The sequence below is a fragment of the Peromyscus eremicus genome, chromosome 3, assembly GCF_949786415.1.
Source record: "Peromyscus eremicus chromosome 3, PerEre_H2_v1, whole genome shotgun sequence".
Taxonomy (NCBI): Eukaryota; Metazoa; Chordata; class Mammalia; order Rodentia; family Cricetidae; genus Peromyscus; species Peromyscus eremicus.
The window spans coordinates 7,293,068-7,316,249 of NC_081418.1; the positions used below are offsets into that span (position 1 = coordinate 7,293,068).

Consider the following 23,182-nt stretch of genomic DNA (forward strand, 5'->3'; position numbering starts at 1 on the left):
ATAACCTTCAAATGGAAAAGTTAAAGACTGAAAATGAACATGGAACCAAATTATTAAGAGTATGCATGTATGTCCTGCTTGGGGCATTCTATAATTTTGATCTTATTTCTTAAATGGTATGTTTATATACATTGGATCAATAACACCTATTTATAGAATATATCTTCTCCAGCTTTTTTTGTAGTACCAATTAGAACATTGTTCCTTAAAGTACAGCCAGTGATAAGTGAAATATGTTCATTATGAATTGCTTCATGTTGATCTAAACTATTTAAGGCTCTGTGATTTATGTGTGAAATTGCATAAATTTGAAATGATAAAGCAGCTACATACTTGCTTTCACATAACAGATTGTTTGGATGAAATTCAAAATTGCATTTAAACATATCAAAAAGTAACTGAACTCTGTGCCAAATGCAGACACGAGCCTTACATTCAGCGCTGTTTCATCTCAACATGCAGCGTGGTCAGCGTGCACTTCCATGGAAGCCCTGCTATTCACGTTCAGTTTTCACAGCTATTTTGAACATGATTGCTAGTGGTTCAAATTGAGCAAAGATCTTTAAATCGTAATTCATGAACATTTCAAAACGAAAAATATTTAAATTAAAATAGCTGAATTCTACAAAATGTTATGTAAAGAGTATGGTCCCCCCTCAAAGGCATGGTGTTAAAAAGTCATCTTATTGTAGCTTTAGTTAAATAAATATGTAAATAGACCTGTAGGAATCTGTGGGAAAACTCAAGTCCTATGTAGGGCTTACATCACTTGCCCATAATAATTACTGTTTAGTATTCTATATGGCTGAGAAAGTCATGTGACTTAAAGTTGAGAAAAATTACATGAGATTATTAATAAATTTTATATTACCCATTTTCTATGACCTTTTTAATTTCCAAGAATAACAAGCTCATAATTATAGATATATGTTTACCTAAGTTTTAGATGTTTAAGATTATAAAACCAATAAATACCACATTAGCCAGCATTGTGTACAAATATAAGTTACGTATATCTTTTTTTCTACATTTAATTATTTTCTTTAGATTGAACTAGTTAAGGTAGGAAAATATATTTTTATTTCCAGGAAAGTAATCTTAAACTTTGAAAAAAAATTTAAGTATTTTTAGATAACCATACCTGAGTGTTGATTCTTATTGCTCCAATAGAGGGAATTTCATAATAATAACCTAAAATGTATATACATATTATAAATTATAAATATTACACTTATAATATAAATCAACAAAAATTGCCTTATGTTTTTTTAATAGGAGGAAAATGTAATTTTCCTTCTAACTTGAGTAAGTAAATAAATAATATAAAGATTTGTATTAAAATATAAATACAAATGTTAAATTGAGAAAAATATTGATTAGTGAATATTGTCAACAACTTTTGGGAATTTATGATAAATTTTACTGAGTGTCTTAGGTAGTATAAAATAACTGTTGTCCTCTACAAAACTGTAAGGAAAGTAGAACTATTAAACTCCTTTTCACTAGCTCAACTATTAAAGGTACAGATAGAAACATAACTCTCATATGCATATGTTTTCCTAAATGTAGGTTTTGGAATGCATGCAGGTTCTCTTTTCTGCTATAATGTAACATTTATTCTTCAAAAGACTTTCTTTTTTCTGAGTACAAAGGAAATAGTTCACTGCATGAAATTTGAATATTGAGGAAAAGTATGAGATTGTTTTCAAAAACAGTAATTCAGTCATTTGGAGAAAAATATGCACAAGTCTGCTCTACATCATTAGGTCTCATGCAGCCTTTCATCAGTTCACAGGTTCAGGTTCAGATGTTTGAGTACATTCTAATGTACTGCCAATCTCAGTTTGTTGTGCTTTTTCTTTCCTAGAAAGCAAGTTCAGAATCTAATTTGTATTCCCTACCTTTTAAAGTTACTACTTCACATTATTTTAAGTGTGAGTAAAGACCTAACAATAATTATCCAAGTATTGTATCCTCTAATAAGACATGCTCAAGTGAAACACACACATATTACCTTTATTTTCACAAGCCATCCACTGAATAGGTCCTCTGTCATAGTTATGTTGACCAACAGAAAACGTAAACACACGGACCTAATAAATTGAAAAATTGGTCGAGTCAAATTCAACTAAACAGCAAAGCAAAATTGCTGAAGCAGAAACAAATAAAATCACATTCAGGCAGTGAAATGAATAAAGCAAGACAAACCTCGAGGCCTGTAAAGGATTTGAGGAGGCACAAAATGGAAACCAGAGTTTCCAGCTGCCACAGAGGAGTCAGCACCATGGTGTCCTGCATCAAGTCTCCAAGCTGGGTGCCAGGACACTGACTGTGGTCTCCTTTGTAAAAAGTGCCTCCTGCAGGAGCAACTCAACTCCCCCTTCCCGCCTGGTTAAACATCTCACCTACCTATCCAATCACAGCAAAGACATCTCTCTATTCCAAAGGTAATTGGCAATGCAAAAGAATATAAGAGCTGGTTTCACCTGCAGTGACTGGAGGCAAGTACATTTCAAATTGTGGTAATGCTTAGGGTTGTGCTCTAGTATCATTGACTTACTGGGAAAGATGGCTGGCCAGGGTAGATATTTAAGCTGCTATGATTTTTTTTTGTATGTTTGTTTTTCAGTACTTCATATGGAGTGGCCACTGTGAGTGCCTGGGGGCAGGCTGTACCATGCACTGTGTGCACACACGTGGAGGCCAGAGGTTGGCACCAAGTGTCTTCTTCAGGTTTCCACCTTAGTTTGGGGGATGGAGGTCTCTCCCTGACTCTGAGGCTCACTGTTTGGCTGGACTGGCTGTCCACCAAACACCCGAGGACTCCTTTCATTTCCGCCTCCCAGGCACATCCAGGTTTGCCACAGCTAGGAATGAATGAGGTCTTTTGGTGGACACATCTGTTTGCCGTGTTCATTTGGAGACAGGATCATGCTATGTAACCCAGTCTAGTCTCCTACGTGCCTTGGTCCTGCCTCCGATTTCAAGTCCTCTACATTGATACCTGGCTCACATCTGAATTCTAGGTATGTACAAATTAAAAAGATAACAATCAGCCCCAGAAGAGGCTTAGGCCCTCTCCCTCTTGCCTGATCTCACTCCCTTCACAAAAACAAACAAACAAACAAACACAACAACAACAAACCCAGAAAAAAAACAGTGCTTAATTTTCTTCGCATTTTCAATTGGGTCATTTGGAAGCTATCCTTATATTTCAAAATGTTACTACCCACAGAGTTGAGTTAATCCTAACAGAAATATTTTTATAAGGTTGACCACCCTGAGTAATAATGCAGTTTAGCTGGTGTGCACGAAGGAATCTGCACTTGGGCATGTCCTTCGTACTGTTAGAAGGCATGCCTCACATATTCAATTAAAGCACAGCTGTGTCTAGTTCTTCCCATTCCCACAACACAATTACGGTAAAATACTTTCCATAAGATACTGCTCAGTGCAAAGAAGTAAAGGAATTAGGCCGGGTGACTTATATTTCTAATAACATGGAGACTATACTTAGACCCTACTGTGGGGTTCTTTGGACTGATGCTATCCTTCAAGCAGTGCAAATAAACATTTAACTTCAAAAAGCAAACAGCGGAATGACTTGGTGCCTTATTTGTTTGACCCGCGTGAGTTCACCTGCCTTTCACGGATGCCTACGTGGTGCCCACAGCTCAGGATGAAGGAGAGAGGCACATTCTGTCACAGTTCATCGTTTTTAAGCATTCTAAGCTTCTCTTGGCCTCAGCACTCTGTTTCACCTGGGGCTTGCTGATTTAAATCTAAGTTGCATTAGTAGGTTGGGTCATTTGCATATTATACATGTTAAACTTTGGCACTATTTTTGCCTTGCTGCAGACATGTATGATAGTACCATTTTTCCTGAATATTTCCTCCCAGTAGTTACTAAAATGTTGAGAATTACAAATTCAACTTTGCATAATTTATGAGAATATATAATTCTCACTTATCTTCATGGTATTTATAAAATCTATTATATCCAGTATGCTTATTTTGTACTTAGTTTTATGGAGATAGCACATAATGTATGTTTACCAACTGTATATCAAAAGTCATCTTATAATTTTTGAAATTGTATACTTAATTGAGAAAAACTTATTACTCAAAACTTAGCATCTTACATAGTCTTCACATTACAATGAAATATGGGTATAAAAGTTATTATATTCAAGATAAAACTATTTTCCATAGCAAACTGTACAAAACAAGTATCGTTGCTGTATTTGTTTTTGTTTAATATGTTTTTACCTAATTGTGTATAGAGAATTCTGATTTTATGAACGTTAGGATCCACACATTGTCGTGCATAGGGTAACAATGGTGGGCTCTGTGCACTGGCTTCTGTTTGGACTCTCAGGCTTCACTTTGCCCATTCAATACTGTATTGCTGCCACCCAGTGGAGCTGTCTATAAACTACCTCCGAAATGTGGAGCCAGCCAAACTCAGAGAATACTACTACTCCTGTTTAGGCTTTCTGCAATTGTTTGAGATCATAATAATCACATTTCTCCTCTCCTTTTCCTCTTTCCAAACTATACCATATACCTCTCCCTGCTCTCCTTCAAATTCATGACTTCTTTTATTAATTATTATTGCATCCATATATTTATATATATACACACATATATAGTCCTATATATAACCTGCTCAACCAGTATAGTGTTACTTGTGTGATTTCTGAAAAAATGATGTGATTACCTGAGAGACACATAATGCAAACTTCATGGCAAATTACATTCACAAAGACCTGTATATAGTCCGCTTATTATTAGTGTGTATTGCTTAAAATTATGTAAAAACAAATACAGACACATAGAAACAACTCAGAATTCTAAAGAAGCAGTCAGAGGAGCTAAATGCTTCAGCTGCACAGTCAGGCAGATTCATCATGTTACACTGTGTCTATATTGTGTCATCTCAGCTTCTATGGAGGGTAAATTCTTTGACTCCTGCCAGGAGAATATTTATAATCATATGATCAATTCATGTAATTAGCAGATGCACAGAGGAAATTTTCAAAGTGAAATGTGCTTAGAAAACCAGCTAAATGTTCTTCAACCAATGTTAGGAAAATCTTCCTCATCGGGCCACATCTGAGACATACGCAATCATAAAGGGCTTCACACAGATTGGTCAAAAATTGGAGCCCAAAAATGATGTGAGAAAATAGCATTGAATAAACTCCAGTTTAACCAACAGTTCCAAATTTGCACAACTTAACATCTAGAGTAGTGTTTTTCGTACGGGTGAAGACTGGTTAGATCAGGAAAGAATGAGGGGTCAAGTGAGTGCGCTCTGCTCTCCAGAGGGCCTGAAGCCCGGCTCTGCTGTCATGTTTCATATAAGTCAGTTTAGTAGAGTGTGGGAAGAGTGGAGCAAAGGACGCTGGTATGCAGTGTGTCCTTTGCAATTTGGGCTGTTTTTATCATGGCAAATTTATATCTTTTTTATTTTTCACTGTATAGACATATTCTTTCTACTTTAATAAAAACGCCAAGCAAACATAAGAATACTTATTTGTACCATTCTTGACTCTGACATAGGTGATAAGCAAAGTAGTATCAATGTGAGGAACAGATTTAATAAAATTAAACTGAAACTGGGCCTTATTTGTAAATTTCCGTATTTTACCTTCAGTTACCTATAGATCTATTTCTTTGGCAGGTAGGATGGTTTAGCAGGTGAAGGTGTTTGCATTCTGCAGCCACCACCCTGAGGAATGGACCCTGAACTCATGGAAAGGTGGAGAACAGAACTGACTGCACAGACTTATCCCACACTCCACACACATGCTACACACTGTGACTCACGTGTCCTCTCGTCACAGTGCATATGTACAATCAAAAATAAATACAATTCAAAAAGTTGAGTTTTCTTTGAACAGACTACACAATAGTTCAAATAATTCAAAGTTAATTACAAATCTAAATTACTCCATTCGAGAAAACATCAAACTTTGCTTTTTTGCATGTAATAGTGAACCCAACGGCATAGTGTTTGCCTGGCATGTGTGAGACCCTGGGTTCACTCTTGAGTATTGTGAAAAACACATAAATGTAAAATAAAGACAAATAATATACCACTGATCTGCAACTTTATCCTAGAGTTCTCACTTCTGCTAAACCACTTTATAAAATTTTCTGTCTTGTTTGTTGAAATCTAAAATACTTTTCTTCAATTAAGAGTTTTCCAAACTTACAGGTTAGCTTTTTAAGGCCAAAAGGACTTTCATTTTTTCCAGCAGAACCAAGTTACTGGAAACTGTCACCTCAATAATTATCAGTTACCCAGAATTCAAGTTTAATTTACAATAGGTACGTCTCCAAAGAATAATGGAGATGATTCTATGAAGAAGGGAAACTGGTAAAACTAAAAAAAACAAAACAAAACAAAACAAAAAAACCCATCAGCTATTGAAACGTGAGAAAAGTGATATCTGAGATGGACTTTATTAATCTACTCTGGGAACTCAAAGTTTTGGGATTAAGCCTATCAAAATACTAGACTGGACTGAAAACCTCTAGGAAAACATGCTACAGTGGTTTCCATAATTCACAAACATGTTTGAATACAGAGCTTTTGAATAGCACACATTTCTAGTTCTATAACATTAAGCAATAAAGTCCAGATTCATGTTCACAATTTCTTTCCTAAAACCCAAGGATCTGAAAGGTATGTGCAACCTGCACAGCTTTGATGATCCATCTTGACTAGAGCGTGGCTATAGAGGCAAGGGGCATCCTTGGGGACAACAATGTCAGGCTGTCTGAGAAGGAGGAAGGCCCCAGTGTGGGCAAATGTTTAGCCTCACAGCTGGCCAGAGGAAAGGCACTGATAGTTGACCAGCCAGGAAGATTCTGTGTGAGACTGTCAAATTCCTACACAGGTAATTGAAATTCTTGACTCTACCACTCATCTGACTTTCAACCAAAGTTTTGACATCTCTTATTTTGGCTTTCCTATTTCAACAATGTGACAATGAATATGATGGTGATGATACTTTTATCACATGAGTATTCCAATTGTAAATAAAGTTGAAATGTGAAGTCTTCATGACATATAGAACTCATAAGCTGTGAAAGTCTCAGCTGTAATAATAAAGAAGGTGGTAACTGCACTACTATCTTAGAATGCTGTAGACAGTCTAACTTCCACAATTCACTTTCCATAGCAGGTCATAAGCCTTTCCTGTGTTAAGAACTTAAAATGGTAAAAACCAGCATCTTCCTAGATGAGCACATTTGGACTCTTTATTCTACACAGTAGCAAACTCCAATGCTAAGAAGCCAACGGCATTTATACGGCACATGTCTACATAAGTTAAACCCATTTTGGTTCAAAGGTCTCACAGGGAAGCATTTAATTAATGCTTCTTGTATCTGATCAAGTAAATAGCATCAAACAAGTGTTTAAACAGGAAAACAGCATGGGATTGTCATAGGGTTCACATCCACCATCTTGAAGCAGGCTAATATTTCTCTCATGTATCCTGCAGATGCATGCACAGCACAGATCCATGTGTTGGGATTATATTGGATCCTAGCTGACTGGTGTGATGACTCACCCTCATGCTACTGGATTAGAAGGATGACTTCTTTTTGTTTTTCCAGTAATTGCAGCTCCAAAGTTACTGGCCTGCTTCTCAGGAAGTGGCCAGCAAAACTTTTACATCCTGCCGGATCCACCTCCTACCACTGCCAACAAATATACTTTTAAACTAAATCTCCATTGTTCTGTTTACCTACAAGTCTTGGAATCAGAGGCTGGGGTGAAAACTTGCTAGCTCAGAGAGGTTGAGGAGCAACTAGCTGACCTCCCTCTTTGTTGGCTGTCTTAGAAAGAGAGCATCCTTCCACTCTGCCAAGCCAAAAATGACCAGCACACCTCAAAGTCCCTCCCTACTATTTCCTGTGCATCTCTCTATTCATCTTGCAGGCGCTCCCTGACTCTCTATGATTACTTTCTGTCAACTAGTTGCTGGCTCCACCTCCTGACCCAAGGTTGATTCTATTTAATTAACATAAATGCAAACTCGGGGTTTACAGTGTGATCAAATATCCTGCAACACTCTTTTCTCTGAATACATTTACTGTACTTTATAATGTGGGACTAAAGCTACAGCAACAATGGATTTCCAAGCAATTTGTCATCTTATAAAGATGATCTCCAGCTAACTTCAGAATACAAGAGAGTGATTAGGATCTTCTTGATCCTGGATATAATAAATTCTTCCTGGATAATAAAGAGTGCTTTTATCAGCACTGATGAGGAGATACTAAAGGAACCTTATGTATTTGACAGATGAGAGTAAAAAACACCATCAGGACAAATCACATGGCCTTCCCTACCTTCAAAAGAAGACACATGAAGGAATGTAATGGCATTTTTACTAAAAACTCAAATCACAAGGGGAAATATTATTTGAACAGTATCCACTTAAATGAATTACAAGTCTACAGAATGTTTTCTGATATCTGTGATGTCATCATATTTTAGAAATGTATTCAGTATATGCATGTCATACTTGTAAAAACTGAGAAACTACTGTGAGTCAGGCACTATGCAATTGGCTATGAATTCCTTAGTAGGCTTACAAATTCATACAACCCTACTTCACAAAGCTCCTAGACTAAATAAAGGCTCAAGGTAACATGTCAGGATATAATGCAAGTGGTCATTCAGAGCAATAGAATAAAAACAGGAAGTACTGGAAACATGGAAACAGCAAAACCAATAGCCACTCCTAGCAATGTCTTAAACATGTAAGATTCCATGTTGACAGAATATAATGGTGCCTGAAACATAGTTCAAGTGCACTGTATGTATCTAAAGTTTATATATTATATCATATACTCAGTGGGTAAGGTAATAATTTCATTTGGCATGAGATTTATTTATATATTGAATTAAAATCTAAAGTACATGAAGGTGATATTCCTCAAATCTGAGCAAAATGTACCTGGTAAGTATTTTAATAGTGTAGAGAATAAACTGTCAATGCTAATTTTATTTTAAGAGAAATAAATGAGAAACAAATGATTTCAGAGCCAAAAATGTACATGCATACCCAAGCACACATATCCTGCACAAAACACTCCATTTCAGTTGATCATTTCTCCATAGGGCAGGCCAGTATGTCATTGTTACAATTGTGTCCTGACTCTAGCCTAAACCACGTTGGGATTTATAAACAAAGGTATATGGTTCTTATTCCAATGCTTAACTCTTAGAACTGGTTGAAAGTGCAAAAATATCCAAAATAAAAGATTTTAGAAGCAATGTAATTGGTAAGTGACATTCAATATTTTATAAGCTAAACAATATTTTATAAGCTAAACAGCCTTAATTACTTATGTCAGAGGAATTCCTTACAAAGGCTCTAATTTTACCTGATGCAGAAGGAGGGCACAAAGAAAGTAGAGAATGAGATGAATTATTTCCTGTGAATTTCTTTCCTGTCAGTTTTAAAAATATATATATATTTTTTTACTCTACAATCCAAATGCACTTCAGACACTTGGACTTGGTTTAGAGTTTTGCACACAGAAGAGAATGTCTTTCTACTGAGATGCAATGATAATGCAGGAAAGAGTTCTCCATCACACTTAAAAGTAAACTGCTAAAACAGACTACAACAATGGACATTGTCAAGTAATTTTGACATTAGCTGAACATTTCTCAGTTTAGAAACAATTTCACACCCGTGTTTTAATCTTTTTAGATACTTCGAAATGTTCACTCTATTAATTTTGATTGCCTTTTTTTTTAAATTAAATTCTGAAAGTTAAGTGAGACAGGAGAGATTATTTTCTACCTGAAGAGTTAGTCTGAAGTGTGTATTGCCAATCAAGCAATCATTGCTAGCCCAGAGCACAGCCAATCTGTTTGGTTTCACTAGTCCTGGGAATTACCTTTCGAGCGTACGTCTGGCTTTCCTCTCCCTTACTCATTTATTTGTGCTCGTCGATGGAGCTCATTTGAGTTTTGGCACCATTGTTAAGGAGATCTCTCTCATACACACGGGTGAGCCCAAAGGAATGTCCCTGCTGCAGGTAAAGATTAGAAAGCTAATGTGTTTTAATTTGGAACAGCTGCTCCAGGAGACTAACATGGATTTGGTTTTAAATCTCTGCCTATCTCTAATCAGGTAGATTGATTCCCAAGAGTAGGACATTCCATAAAAGGAGCCCAAACATTTTGCTCTAATTCTCAAGGCTTCAGGCTTCATTAAACTGTGCTGTACATCCACAGACTCATTCATCAGCTGTCCAGACATCCCATCGCACCTACCTGGGCTGCTGGAAATGACTTTCTAGATGGAAAGGGAATGTAAATGAGGCATCCATTGGCCATGTTAATGTCAAGGAGGTTTGGAGGAAAAAGTTCAAGTAAAATGGTAGTTTTCAGGTTGTTTTTTAATGATCACAAATTTTTAAGGACTGATAATTTTATATGTTTAATTTTTGTATTATTATGATAAAATCACACTGCATGAGATATACCCTCAACTAGCCTTTAAGAAGACGTACTTTGAGCTCATGTTTGAGCCGCCATGTTGGTGAGACCTTAGAAGTGAGGTGTCCGCCATTACTAATCAAGCTCCCTCAACTTCTGGCTCTTACACACTTTCTACCTCCTCTTTCACAATATCCCCTTAGGAAGTGGAAAGAGAAAGGATGGAATTATAAGCTCCAAAAAATAAAAGAAGTTATAAAAACATATCTAACTCAAAAATGACGTACTTTTTTACAGTTACAGTGCTGCAATGCAGCTGAATGGAATCATGTTGCGAAGCTTTAGCTATGTGCTCACAGACGCAATATGAGATGATTATCCATTCCTTTTTCCAGTCCCTGGCAAGTTCATGGTTGTGTGAACTTGACTATTGCAGATTTCTCATGTACATGCAAACATAATATTCACTGTTTTGAATGTGTGTATGCAAAAAGTTTATTTCACTAAGCATGATATCAAAGTTTGAGCATGTTCTATACTACACAGTTCCTTTTGGTTGAGGCTAACTAGCATTTCCTAGCACGTAGGTTGTAGATGTAACCAATCGTCTTATTAAATAAGAAACACAGAATCAATGCAAAGAAGAAAGCCAAGAGGTCAGAGCTAAGAGCAAAAAGCCTTACCCTTCCTCCTGCGGTGGTCCTACCTCTCCAAAAGAGAGCTACTTCCTGTGTTAAAGTCTTTATATAGACTTTCTGTTCTGCCTTTTCATTGGTTGTAAACCCAACCACATGACCGCCTCGTCACTGCCTGTCTGTACAGACCTCCAGGTCTTCTATGGTTGTTATTGAGATTAAAGGCATGTGTATCCAATGCTGGCTGTATCCTTGAACACACAGAGACTTACCTAGCTTTGCCTACCAAATGCTGGGATTACCAGTGTACGCCACCACCACCTGGCTTTCCTATGGCTTGCTAATAGCTCTGACCCCCAGGCAACTTTAACATACAAATAACATTTTAATACAAACAAAATATCACCATAGTAGGTGGCATGGTTTACTTATCTATTTGCCAGAACATGACTCGAGTTGTCCCTATAGCCTATGTTTTGAATAGAACAGCAATCAACAAAGAAACAGCTTCTTTAAATGTATTTTTTGTGTGAATTTCATATATGAGCACTGTATTTACATCATGATTCATCACTCCTCCTCTATCCTCTTGTGCTGTTCCCATTTCTTCTAAAATTCATGGTTTCTTATTCTTTATTTATAATTAACACACACACACACACGTTTATAAATACAACCAGATGAAATAATTCAATCTTGCTTATATGTGTTTAGGGTTGAACTCTCAAAAGAGGTTTTTACATAACAAGGTAGGAAGTAAAACAACATTCCTGAGGAGGCAGAGAACCGTGTGCCCAGGGAAAGAAAGGGCAGGCATTTGCTTTAGAAAGGGACAGAACAGCATGGCGAGAGAGGAGAGAGGATGGCAGAGGTTCTGTAGAGGGCAAGCAGATCTAGGGTAGAGTTTTCTGAGTGCCAGGAGTAAAGAGCAGCAGGGATGGAGAAAGAGGATATAGAGGATGAAGATGAGGCTGGAAGCATAGTTTAGTCGATAGCAAGACTATGAGCTAGTGAACTGGATGGAACTGTAGTTATGGAGACAGGATTTCATCCCAGAGAAATAAAGTAGACGGGTATAGAGCTTGGTATGTCTAGAGTTATTCCTGCCTTGAATGCCTGGAGCAGCTGTAGCTGAATTGATAGAATTTTGTCTTAGAGAAATAAAGTTAACAGACATAAAAACATAGTGTACATAGATTTTTTCCCTCAGATATCCCACTCTGGATGTAGCTAAACCCCGGGACCCCTGGGTACACTATAAAGACTGATTCTCCCTCTACAAGCAATCATCAACTACCTGTAGTTCTTCTCTCTAATATATGCAAAAACTCCCCACATGCCTCAAACAGCTATAAAACAATCGATTGGAGCTACTGCTGAGGCAAATTGTCCCAAACAGTAAAACTGTTGATCAAAAAGCCAGGTATGGTCATGCACACCTACAGGCACAGCTACCTGGAGGTTGAAGATGGATGTAGTCTTTGTTAGGATAAATGTATAATTTTTTAAAGCACAGGAGAGACGTTGTATCTTCCCCCATGACTTTTAAGGTGGTCCTTTAGCGTTTTAGGAAAATAGATTGAGAATCAGTATCTATTATAAATATGGGATGTCAATAAGAAAATACATGTAAACTCTTGGTAAGATTCCTAGTCTTAATAGTAATATAATAATAATATCTCCACAGCATGACCCTGTAACCACACTGCATCCCTCCTGTAGTACCACAAACAAGGAAATGAACATATTCCAACTGTAAAACACTGATCTTCATACTGTCCATGGTTTTAGTGATAGCATTCTTTAATTTATTATACTAATTAAAGAATTCATCTTGAGCCTTCCACTGAATTCATTTTCAAGCAGGCTGCATCTGTTTACTTTTGTGAGTTATTTTTACATCAATCTAAAATATCACTGTAGAAATTTCTTGGTGTATTTAGAATACTGAGTCTTCCTACCAATTTCAATGATTAGGAGACATAAAGCTTTATCCAAGAAAGACTGAAACTCCCTTTATTTCTCTCATTTGTTGATATAAGAATCCAATGTACCCTATAAATCTACAACATTAGACTAGTGTATTTATAGCTTGGTGCTTGGTTACCCGAAAAAGTTTTATTTCACCATTAATATGTTATTAATTTTATAACTACAACTAACATTTTGGAGAAAAAAATTCTGCTCACCCCCATTATAGAGTATCTTTATGAAAATCACCTACATGTTAAAATTAAGATATTAGAAAACAACACTCACTTTTTTGTCTTTATTGTATTTGGCAAATATCTCCTGGGCTCTCTCCTCTCCTCCATCTGTGAATAACATGATGATCTTGTTGCAATTGGCTCTGGAAACATTATACTGTCAAAAATATGTATATATGCAAATTATCCATAATGAAAATTTGGAAAAGAAAACCAATATGAAAAACGTATGCTCATATTACATCCTACAAACAAAATTTCTGCCCAGTAGTATATTCTAAAATCAGATTTGTGGATCAGCCCAGCCTTAGTACTTAGATAGTCAAATGTCACTGTCAGGGACACCTTCCCAGACCAATGTGTTTTAAACTGCAATATGCTCCAGATTATATTTTCTTCATAATTTTTTTATTTTGCATACGGTCAGCATTTTATTTGTATAGTGTCAGTTTTTCCTAAATGAATACAAGCTCCATAAAAGTAAGACAATGTGGTATTTAGGCAGCACCTGGTACATAATACCCCAGGAACTGATTAGTGTTTGGGTTTTGTAAGAGTGAATGCTTCTTCTACATACCTTTATAATTTTATAGCAGAAGCAAACAAGTAACATTCACTTGAAATGATTCACACTTTTCCCATTAACCTTTCAATCCTTTTCCAAATAATCTTTCTGTTCTTCCCTCTTTGAGTATCCTATTTCTTTTGCCTTATATTTTGGGAGGACAGACTCATGCATTGTCCCTCACACAGTGCTCCTTAGGGCTCCATAAATGATGGGACTCCCGGAACACCCCCCACTCCAGCTCTGTCCTCTCTTGACCTGCTACACAGATTCTAATCCTGCAAGACTCAATTCCAGCAATAAATCCTCTTAACCTTTAAGGTCTTTCGAAAAACTGAGCACAAAATAATGAATTAGCATCAGAGGGCCATTAAAATGAACACTTTAATTTAGCAAGTTAGATTTCTTGGAGGTATCAAATTATAATCTTAGCTTTTCTACTATTATGGAATGTGTTTGCTTAAATGATGAGAAAAAAGGATTGCACTAACTTCTGAATGTTCAGCTTCTTTGAAAATGTCAACCTTCTAGCTTACTGCTATCTACAAGAAGTATAATGTGAGCCTACCACATAATTTAAAAATTTCTAAAGGCCTCCTAAAGGAGAGTAATAAGTTAATTCTTGTTATAGATTTCATTTAAATTAGTCATTCAAAGTACTATCATTTCAATATGAAATAACTATAAAGTTAGTGAGAAATATACACTATGTTCTTCTATCAATGTCTTCAAACGTCAGTGTGCAATTTGATGCAATTCAAGTAGGACATCTTCCAAAGTCCTTGAAGACCTCCTGTAATTGAGATCATCAGCTTTGACCTTGAAATGAGCAATAATTTTTTTAATATGAATAATCGGTTTGTAGGGCTGTAGCTTACCAAAGGTCCATACCCTTCTTTTTCAAGGACAATAAAGCCCATCTTTTGGTACAAAAATTAATGAGACATTTCCCTAAACTGGTGACAAGATCCTACTTCATTTTATCTCTGCACATCGACAAGCCCATTAGGACAGAGACAGTAAAAGCTTCTAATGAAGGAACAGAAACCCAAGTATTGACTAACACATGTGTCACCTTTAACCACAGCTCTTATATTTGAACAGAACCTGTTTGCAAATTCCAATGATGATCAGTGATTTTTTATCAAAATATCTAGAAACAGACAAAATAGAATGTTTTTTTAATTGACACTTACATTAAGCAGCTGTTCAAATGCAAAGCTAAAGCCCTTCTTATAGTCCGTTATCCCTTTGGCTGTGATGTTATTGACGGCATCTTTCAACACTTTCTTGTTTCTCACGTTTGCCTGAACCAGGTGCTGGAAGCAGCTCACATCTTGAGCATTGCTGTTAAACTGCGAAGAGTAAAAGAAAATATATAAACGAACATTGAAATCAACCATACAATTTTTACCAAATTTCAATTGCATGCATCTCAAGCACATTGCACCGTTTTCCTTTCAAAAGGAAAAAAATGCCCAAGTAACTAACTGTGCTAGGGACCAAGTGGCATTTTCACTTACTATAACCCTGGGTACTTGCCTTAGTAAACCCTGTGAAAACCTCACCTGTTTATAAATTTGGGATTTGATTTGTGTGAGGAATCTTTCAGTTCTCATATATAAAGAATCCAGAAGTGATCTGCTTGCTCAGGACACAAAAAGAAAGTAGGCATTTTTTAACTGTAACTGACCAGAAAGGATTTCTTAGAACAAGGATGTAAAGAATGATATGAGCTGATGGTATTTAGAAATTAAATAATCTTTCTATGAGAACTAAGCCCAGGAAGCATTCTAATAAAACTGAGAACAACAAAAGCCTTTTAGGAATATCAGTCCTCGGTGATCACACAGTAAGAATATGGAGAATCACCAAGGCAATGTGCTGGACAAACAGACCTTTGTAAGTATGGTGGGCGATGAGAGGACAAACACCCAATCCAACGATGCCGGCCTGGAACTGAGCATTAACAACATCAACAGGGTAACTTCTCTAACTCTAGGAAAAGTGTTCACCCAGGGCACTTGGTGTTTCCAAATGATGAGAACAATTAGAAGGCTGCAATACAATCCAGGATTCTAAGATGAGAAGAACTGTCCCATTGTTCAGAAAATCTGTAATTTAAATAGGATTCCCATGACTGTAGTGATGTGCAAAATGAAAATAATGAATGGTCTTGATAGAAGAAAGGGGGCCAGACAGATAAGTTGTCAAAAGATATTCACAGATCAAAAACGTAATTCAATAATTCTAATGCATGCATTATTGTGGGAGATATGCTCCCACTTTTACTTGAGGGTACTCTTGAGGAGGAAGAAGTGAAAAATATTTAGATAGAAGAATAGAGGGGAGAGAGACAGATAGAAACACAGGATAGCTCGGGCGGGCCTGTATCCTCATCCACCAGCCCCTTCTGTCTCTTCTAAAGGGCTTTTTAAAGGACTGCCAAGGGGTGGAGCAAAAGACCTTCCCTAGCACAGCCAAGTGCAGACCCTTTCAAACACCTGGTAACCATGCATGTGGTCAAGCAATCCTCTAATGCAGCTCTTCTGGGTGAAGAGCAAGATCAGATCTCACTAGGAAACCGTTGTGAGCCTCCACACATTACAAATGATTACATATCATATAAATATAGTACGGCATTCTTCTTTTTCTAGACATAATTATAATATGCAGTACAATATGCATCTGTCAAGTAAACATTAACTGCAATCAAGAATCATAATACATAACCATGCATTCAGACATAAAGCAAATTTCACGCATACAAAAACACACATACACCACAGATTTGTAAACAAAAGCTTATGGAGTGTTTACTATCAGCTAAAATAGTAATCACCTCCTCTTTGCAAATTTCTTACATGATAGGCATCCATATTGTCCTCATGTGATCCTTGAGGAAACTCACACACAGAGGTTAAATAACTTGTCCCTAAAATGTGCACAGAGTGAGAGACTTTGGAACACTCAGCCCTAACTTGGATGTCTCCATCAAATCCCTCCCTTCAGGGCTCAGGATTCCATGAGAACGAGGAAGCAGAAAAGAGTGTAGGTGAGAACACCAAGAAAACAAGGCCTGCTAAACACCGTGTGGAGGCCTACAGGGGCTCCCTAGTGAGACCTTACTCAAGGTCAGAGAATCTGAGCTTGCTTGCCCAACAGGGCTACATAATGGGGTGATTTATTTGGCCATGGGCATGGTTACCAGGTGTTTTGAAGGGTCTACACTTAGCTGTATGTTGTGCTTTGATCTTGGCACTGTATAAAAATCCCTTTTGAATAAACCTCGAGGTGACTGGGTATTGACCCAAAGCCCTCCCGAAGCTATCCTGTGTCTCTGTCTTTCTTATCATCTCCACCTATATTTCAATCTAATATTTCCTCATTTCTTTTTCCTCCACCCAAGAACCCTTTGACAGGTCAGATCTGGACTCCAGCAGACTCCCACATATGGCACCTGGATGTGGAACTTGGGTACAAAGGATAAAAGAGAAGGAGCACCACAGGTTAAGTGGATGTGCTCAATAATTAATTGGGGTGCAGTGATATTCTTCTTCAGGAATAAAACTGTAAATACAGAACAGGGTAATAGTAGACTGCAGCAAGTCTGTCTGTCTATCTATCTATCAATCAATCAACCATCTATCTACTGTTAGGTCTAAAGTTGTATATAAGTAAGTCATAAAAGTTTTGGTGAAGTTTGAGAAATGCAGGTTTAGGTATATTAGAATGGAGTCAATTTTCCCTAGTGTGGTACCTAGGATGCAGAAAGCAGCATCTGGGGCTGAGCAGCCACTTTAGACTTGGCAGTCCAAGAATGAGCAACAGTTTTAGAAGCCCCCACAGGAAGCAGCAGCAGCAGCTGGAGCAGTGGCTGACCAAGCGAGCATTAGCAGCTGAGATCTGAGGGGTATCATGGTGTCACAGGCAGCAGATGCTGAGAGAGCCACTGATGGCAGGAGGGTTCTGCCTGCTTTCTGCCATGAAGGAGCCACAGTGAGGAGAGCACAGTCAGCCAGGGTGCTTGTGAGAGCCCTGGACTGGCATGGCTGGAGGCTAGCCCCTTGGCCTTGATGAGCCAGGGGAGAGAAGGTATACAAGTGGTGGTGAAGGCTTCGGACCCCAGCGGCCAGAGCAGACTGGTCACCTGGAGCCAGAGCTGAGCAAGGGACACTCCAGGAGAGCGTGGGTAGAGAGCCAAGTGGGCAGCTAGAGGGCGAGTGTGCAGGGTGCCTTGGCCACTGCTTGAGAGACAAAGCCTCTGGAGAAAGGTACCCCCAGGGTGTGCACCCAGTAGGCCAGAGAGCAGGCATCTCCATGTCTTAGTGTTCCCAGCTGGCCGCGCATTTCAGGGACAGCTATACAAAGACTTCAGGGCAGCTGGCGAGGCAGGCCCTGATCTTGAGCTTTCAGTGGAACATTAAGACTGATGTCAGAACTGGTTTTTTAACTTTTCAAACTCAAGAAATGGGATGGACAGGAGTGGTTTGATTACAATGGGACAGTTTTGATTTCACTTATGCATATATATACATTATCAACTGTGATGAGTCACAAACTGTTTTGTGTAGAAATGAAAATGTTTTGTGTAGGGACAGAGAAGTTTGTTTTTTCTACTCAGGCGCAAGATGAAGCTTCAAAAAATATATAGTAAGGGGGAGTTGTTATATTCCTCAATCTACTTAATTTTAAAAAAAGGTTCTGATGAGTAGGAGTTGGCATAAAGCTTTTTGCTGCTGGACTGGAGCAGCTCAAATGCAAAAATGTGTTCTTGTTCTTTGTATGGATAATGTTAGCCTGTATTAGTGTACTCGATGGTTTGTTAGCAAAAAATGCAGAAAGTTCTATTAAGAAATTGTTTTCGGATGTTTGCTAAAGTTTATGAAGTGTAAATAGTTCTATTAAGAGTTTGCTTTGGATATGTTTGTGAGAATTGTAATTGTGTATAGTAATATTCATACTAGAACATTAATCTGTTAAAGTTAATGAACCATGGTATGGTGATGCTAAGGAGTCCTTAGATGTAATGGGTTGCATTAGGAGTTTATTGATTTATTTGATGTGGTTGCATCAGGAATTTATTGATTTAAAAAAGGGCTTGATGCAGCTAAGACTGTTATAGACATCTTAGACACATTTCAAAAGGCCATTCCATCGTTATCATCCTCTACTCCTTTACTAGGAGGTACAGCAGCCATAAGGAGCAGGTATTTTGCTATGATTATTCCAGCTACTTGCAAGCTCTTAATTGAAAGCTGATTCAGAGTTGCATAGAGTTAAGCTCTGAACCCTCACTTGAGACATTTACATCATTAAGAAGGGGGAACTGTGGAGGCCCACAGGGGCTCCCTAGTGAGACCTTACTCAAGGTCAGAGAATCTGAGCTTGCTTTACCCAGCAGGGATGCATAATGGGATGATGTGGCCATGGGCGTAGTTACCAGGTGTTTTGAAGGGTCTACACTTGGCTGTATGTTGTGCTTTGATCTTGAAAAGGGGAAGGTCTTCTGCTTTGTCCTTTGGCATTGTATAAAAACCCCTTTGGTATAAACTTGGAGGTGACTGGGTACTGATCCAGGGCCCTCCTGAAGCTATCCTGTGTCTGTGTCTTTCTTATCATCTCCACCTATTTTTCTATCTAATATTTCCTCATTCCTCTCTCTGCCCCAAGAATCCTTCGACAGGTCAGAACTGGATTCCAGCAGACTCCCACAACATAGCATGACCACCACACATATGAAATCACAGAGACTGTGGCAGTATGCATACAGCCTGCATGGGTCTGGACAAGATGAGCTGAGAGAAGTGGACACATGCTGCATCTCTAACCCAGATGCTATCTCTAATTGATAGCCACTTGAAAATGAAAATTTTCTCCAAGGGAGTCTCATGGGGAAACAAACTAAGGTTAGGCCCCACTACAGGCCTAGAAATTGATGGCCAACACAAAACGAACTCAGTGGCACCTCTGAGAGGTCTTTGTCTCTTAATGTTGCATCAGAGAGTTTATTACTTACTTATTTTATTATTGTTATTATTATTATTATTATTTTTACTTTTCAGGTCCTTTGAGTATGTGCTGTGGCTCTGGTTTGCGTTTGTATGGGAGGGATTCCTGTGTGTGTGTGAATTTTTTATTGTATGAAAAATTCTATTTTAAAATAATGTGTCCCTAGACACATAACTAATAAGCAGTGAGAGTCAGAACTGCAGCAGCCATGCCAACCGTCTGTCACCCCATAGGCACCCCACGGTCACCCCACAGGCACCCCACGGTCACCCCACAGGCACCCCATGGTCACCCCACGGTCACCCCACAGGCACCCCACGGTCACCCCACAGGCACCCACGGTCACCCCACAGGCACCCCACGGTCACCCCACAGGCACCCCACGGTCACCCCATGGTCACCCCACAGGCACCCCACGGTCATCCCACGGTCACCCCACAGGCACCCCACGGTCACCCCACAGGCACCCACGGTCACCCCACGGTCACCCCACAGGCACCCCACGGTCACCCCACAGGCACCCCACGGTCACCCCACAGGCACGCATGGTCACCCCACGGTCACCCCACAGGCACGCACTGTCACCCCACAGACACCCCACAGGCACCCCACGGTCACCCCACAGGCACCCCACGGTCACCCCACGGTCACCCCACAGGCACCCCACGGTCACCCCACAGGCACCCCACAGGCACCCCACGGTCACCCCACAGGCACCCACAGGCACCCCACGGTCACCCCACAGGCACCCCACGGTCACCCCACAGTCACCACACAGGCACCCACAGTCACCCCACGGTCACCCCACGGTCACCTCACAGGCACCCTAGGTCACCCCACGGTCACCCCACAGGCACCCCACAGGCACCCCACAGTCACCCCACGGTCACCCCACAGGCACCCCACGCTCACCCCACGGGCACCCCACGCTCACCCCACAGTCACCCCACAGGCACCCCACGGTCACCGCACGGTCACCCCACAGGCACCCCACAGGCACCCCACGGTCACCTCTCTCAGTGTACTATGGCAAACTGCTTAGCTCCATGAAGCACCGAGTGTCATGTTCTGGGAAAGAACACTTGAGGAGAGTTTCTGATTTGGAAAGTGAACAGTGGGAGAGATTCCCCTGAGCAGTGGCATTTCTGAGGGCCATCTACCTCAGAGAAATGTTGAAGTGAAAAGCATGGAAAAAGAACATTCCAGGCAAACAGAGCATGTGTGGAGTCCTTGACTTAGGGTGTGGGGAGCTGTTCAGGGTTTGAAGTAGTAGCTATCTTTGCCGTACATGAGTACGGATGACCCCAGGTCAGAGAAGGCAGCTGGGGTTAGATCACATGGCATCTTAAAGAGATGAAGAGGGAGTGGGAATTCACTGTGTCAAGTGTTCAGTGACTGCAAGGTTTTATGCCAAATGAAGAATAATTTTTGGAATATTTAAGAGGTCAGGCTAACCACCTCTTGGGAAATAGAATTCAGAAGTGAATACCCAGAGTCTACTGAAGTGACCTGGTTGGCAATCCTTATGTTATTCAGGGGAATGGTTAGAAAGAAAGGGCTGAGGGTCTGTTTTAGAGAGGGGAGCAACAGATCATGATAGATTTAGCATGAGGAGAAGTCCAGATATGGATCTCGAGTGGCTGCCAGGTTTCTGACATGGGCCTTTGAACAGTCTGCAGGACATCTGCTGGAGGACGAGTTTGGAACTGGGAAGAAAAACAAGGTTCACCTTAAGGTGAGATTTCAGCCAGTGTGAGACACAGAAGTGGGGTGCCAAGAACTGATACCATCTAAAGCGTGAGGCATGAGAGTGGTCCTGGCTAAGGATTAAAAGGGGAAAAAAAGCTTTACCACAGAAATTTGGCCTATAGCCACGTGAATAACAGTGAAGTAGAGAAGAAATTCCCAAAAATCCTAAGATTGAGTTCCCATAGAAACAGAGGGGTAGTTATGTCATAAGAGTGAGGGGAGGGGAGGGGGAAGGGGAGGGGGAAGGAGAGGGAAAGGGAGGAAGGAACATGGGAAGGAAAATTGTGAGGAGGCGGGCGATGCAGGACATACATACAAGGCTCAGGAAAAGCCCACTGAGCAGAGGCACTCCCAGACAGAAAGCAGCAGACTGTTCAGGACAAATCTTCACGGTACCCTGGTGGGGGCAGAGCAGCAGTATGGGGCGGCCCTCAGAGTGCACTTGGTTGGTCTAGGGATAACTCTTTAAGGCCCAGTGCCATAGGGGCATAAGGAGACTGAGGGTGAAAAAGACAGGAAGGAAAAGATGGTAGAAAATAGAGGGAGACAAAACATAAAACCTGGAGGAAGATGGGAAGCACGATCCACATGGAACAGTGAGGAGAGCAAGCTGGGGAGAGCCTTCCCCCCCCACCCCCCACCCCCCACCCCCCGGAAGCAGAACGGTGCAGACAGCACAGGCTGCAGCAGCTCAGGTCTGTCCCAGGTAGTAACTGTTGCTACCTACAAGTCTAAGATCTCTTTAAAGAACACACGGAAGGTCAGAGGTAAGAGATGAAACAGGAAGTCAAATGTCAGGAAGATAAATAATCCAAGTGAGTTCTCATTTGTATTTTGAACAGTGCTTTCAGGCATGTCAGATGGATGAGAATAAACTTCCAATATATTTGTTTACGGTTTTCTATAAACTCAAATGTTGAAAACCATACCTACAGTCTATAGGACCAACCCCACACCACTATCTATCACCTAAGAATGGAGATTCTTCTGTGATGTGATGCAAGTCTTAGCCTACGATTTTCATTATGAAAATGAAAGAATGTGAGAAGATAAAAATAGTTTGCTAACACATCAACAGTCCCAGGAATTACTATGCAGACAATGAGTGCAGGGTAATGTATTGCCCGGAGTCTTCCTTTGGCCTTGACCTGCTGGCAAAAAGTGAAGCATCTCATTAAGTAAGTTTAATACAAATCAAGTGAATGTAAATTCAATTCCTAAGTGCAAATTCAGTGCTGTATAGAGAAATCTTACAATTGCACTCATAATAAAACTCATAAATAATGTAGATAAAGGAATTACTGGCAATATATAATTCCCTATAGCTAATCTTATTCTCCTAGGAAAGCAATGACAAATTTTAAGGAGTCTAAATTGGATAGGAATATATTTCAGACATCTTAGAGTTATCTGCTTTTACTATACATATATGTACATATATGTATGTATACATTTACAAATATTCATATCAAAAAACTTAAACAGCAGACTTTGGTAAGACATACTCAGGTATTATTTCAAAGTTGAATATTAAAAC

The 23,182-nt window shown here is 39.5% G+C and overlaps 1 protein-coding gene across 2 annotated transcripts in view; it reads right to left on the reverse strand.

Annotated features, from left to right (window-relative positions):
• The window catches only part of Cacna2d1 (calcium voltage-gated channel auxiliary subunit alpha2delta 1), a 440,143-nt gene that overhangs the window by 63,145 nt on the left and 353,816 nt on the right, over nt 1–23,182 (reverse strand). For both annotated transcript variants that reach the window (XM_059257264.1, XM_059257263.1), the window contains exons 11-14: nt 15,081–15,239; nt 13,372–13,476; nt 2,015–2,093; nt 1,142–1,191 (exon numbers count right to left, since the gene is read on the reverse strand). In XM_059257264.1, coding sequence (XP_059113247.1) covers nt 1,142–1,191; nt 2,015–2,093; nt 13,372–13,476; nt 15,081–15,239 — 393 coding nt within the window. The remainder of the gene's footprint in view (nt 1–1,141; nt 1,192–2,014; nt 2,094–13,371; nt 13,477–15,080; nt 15,240–23,182) is intronic.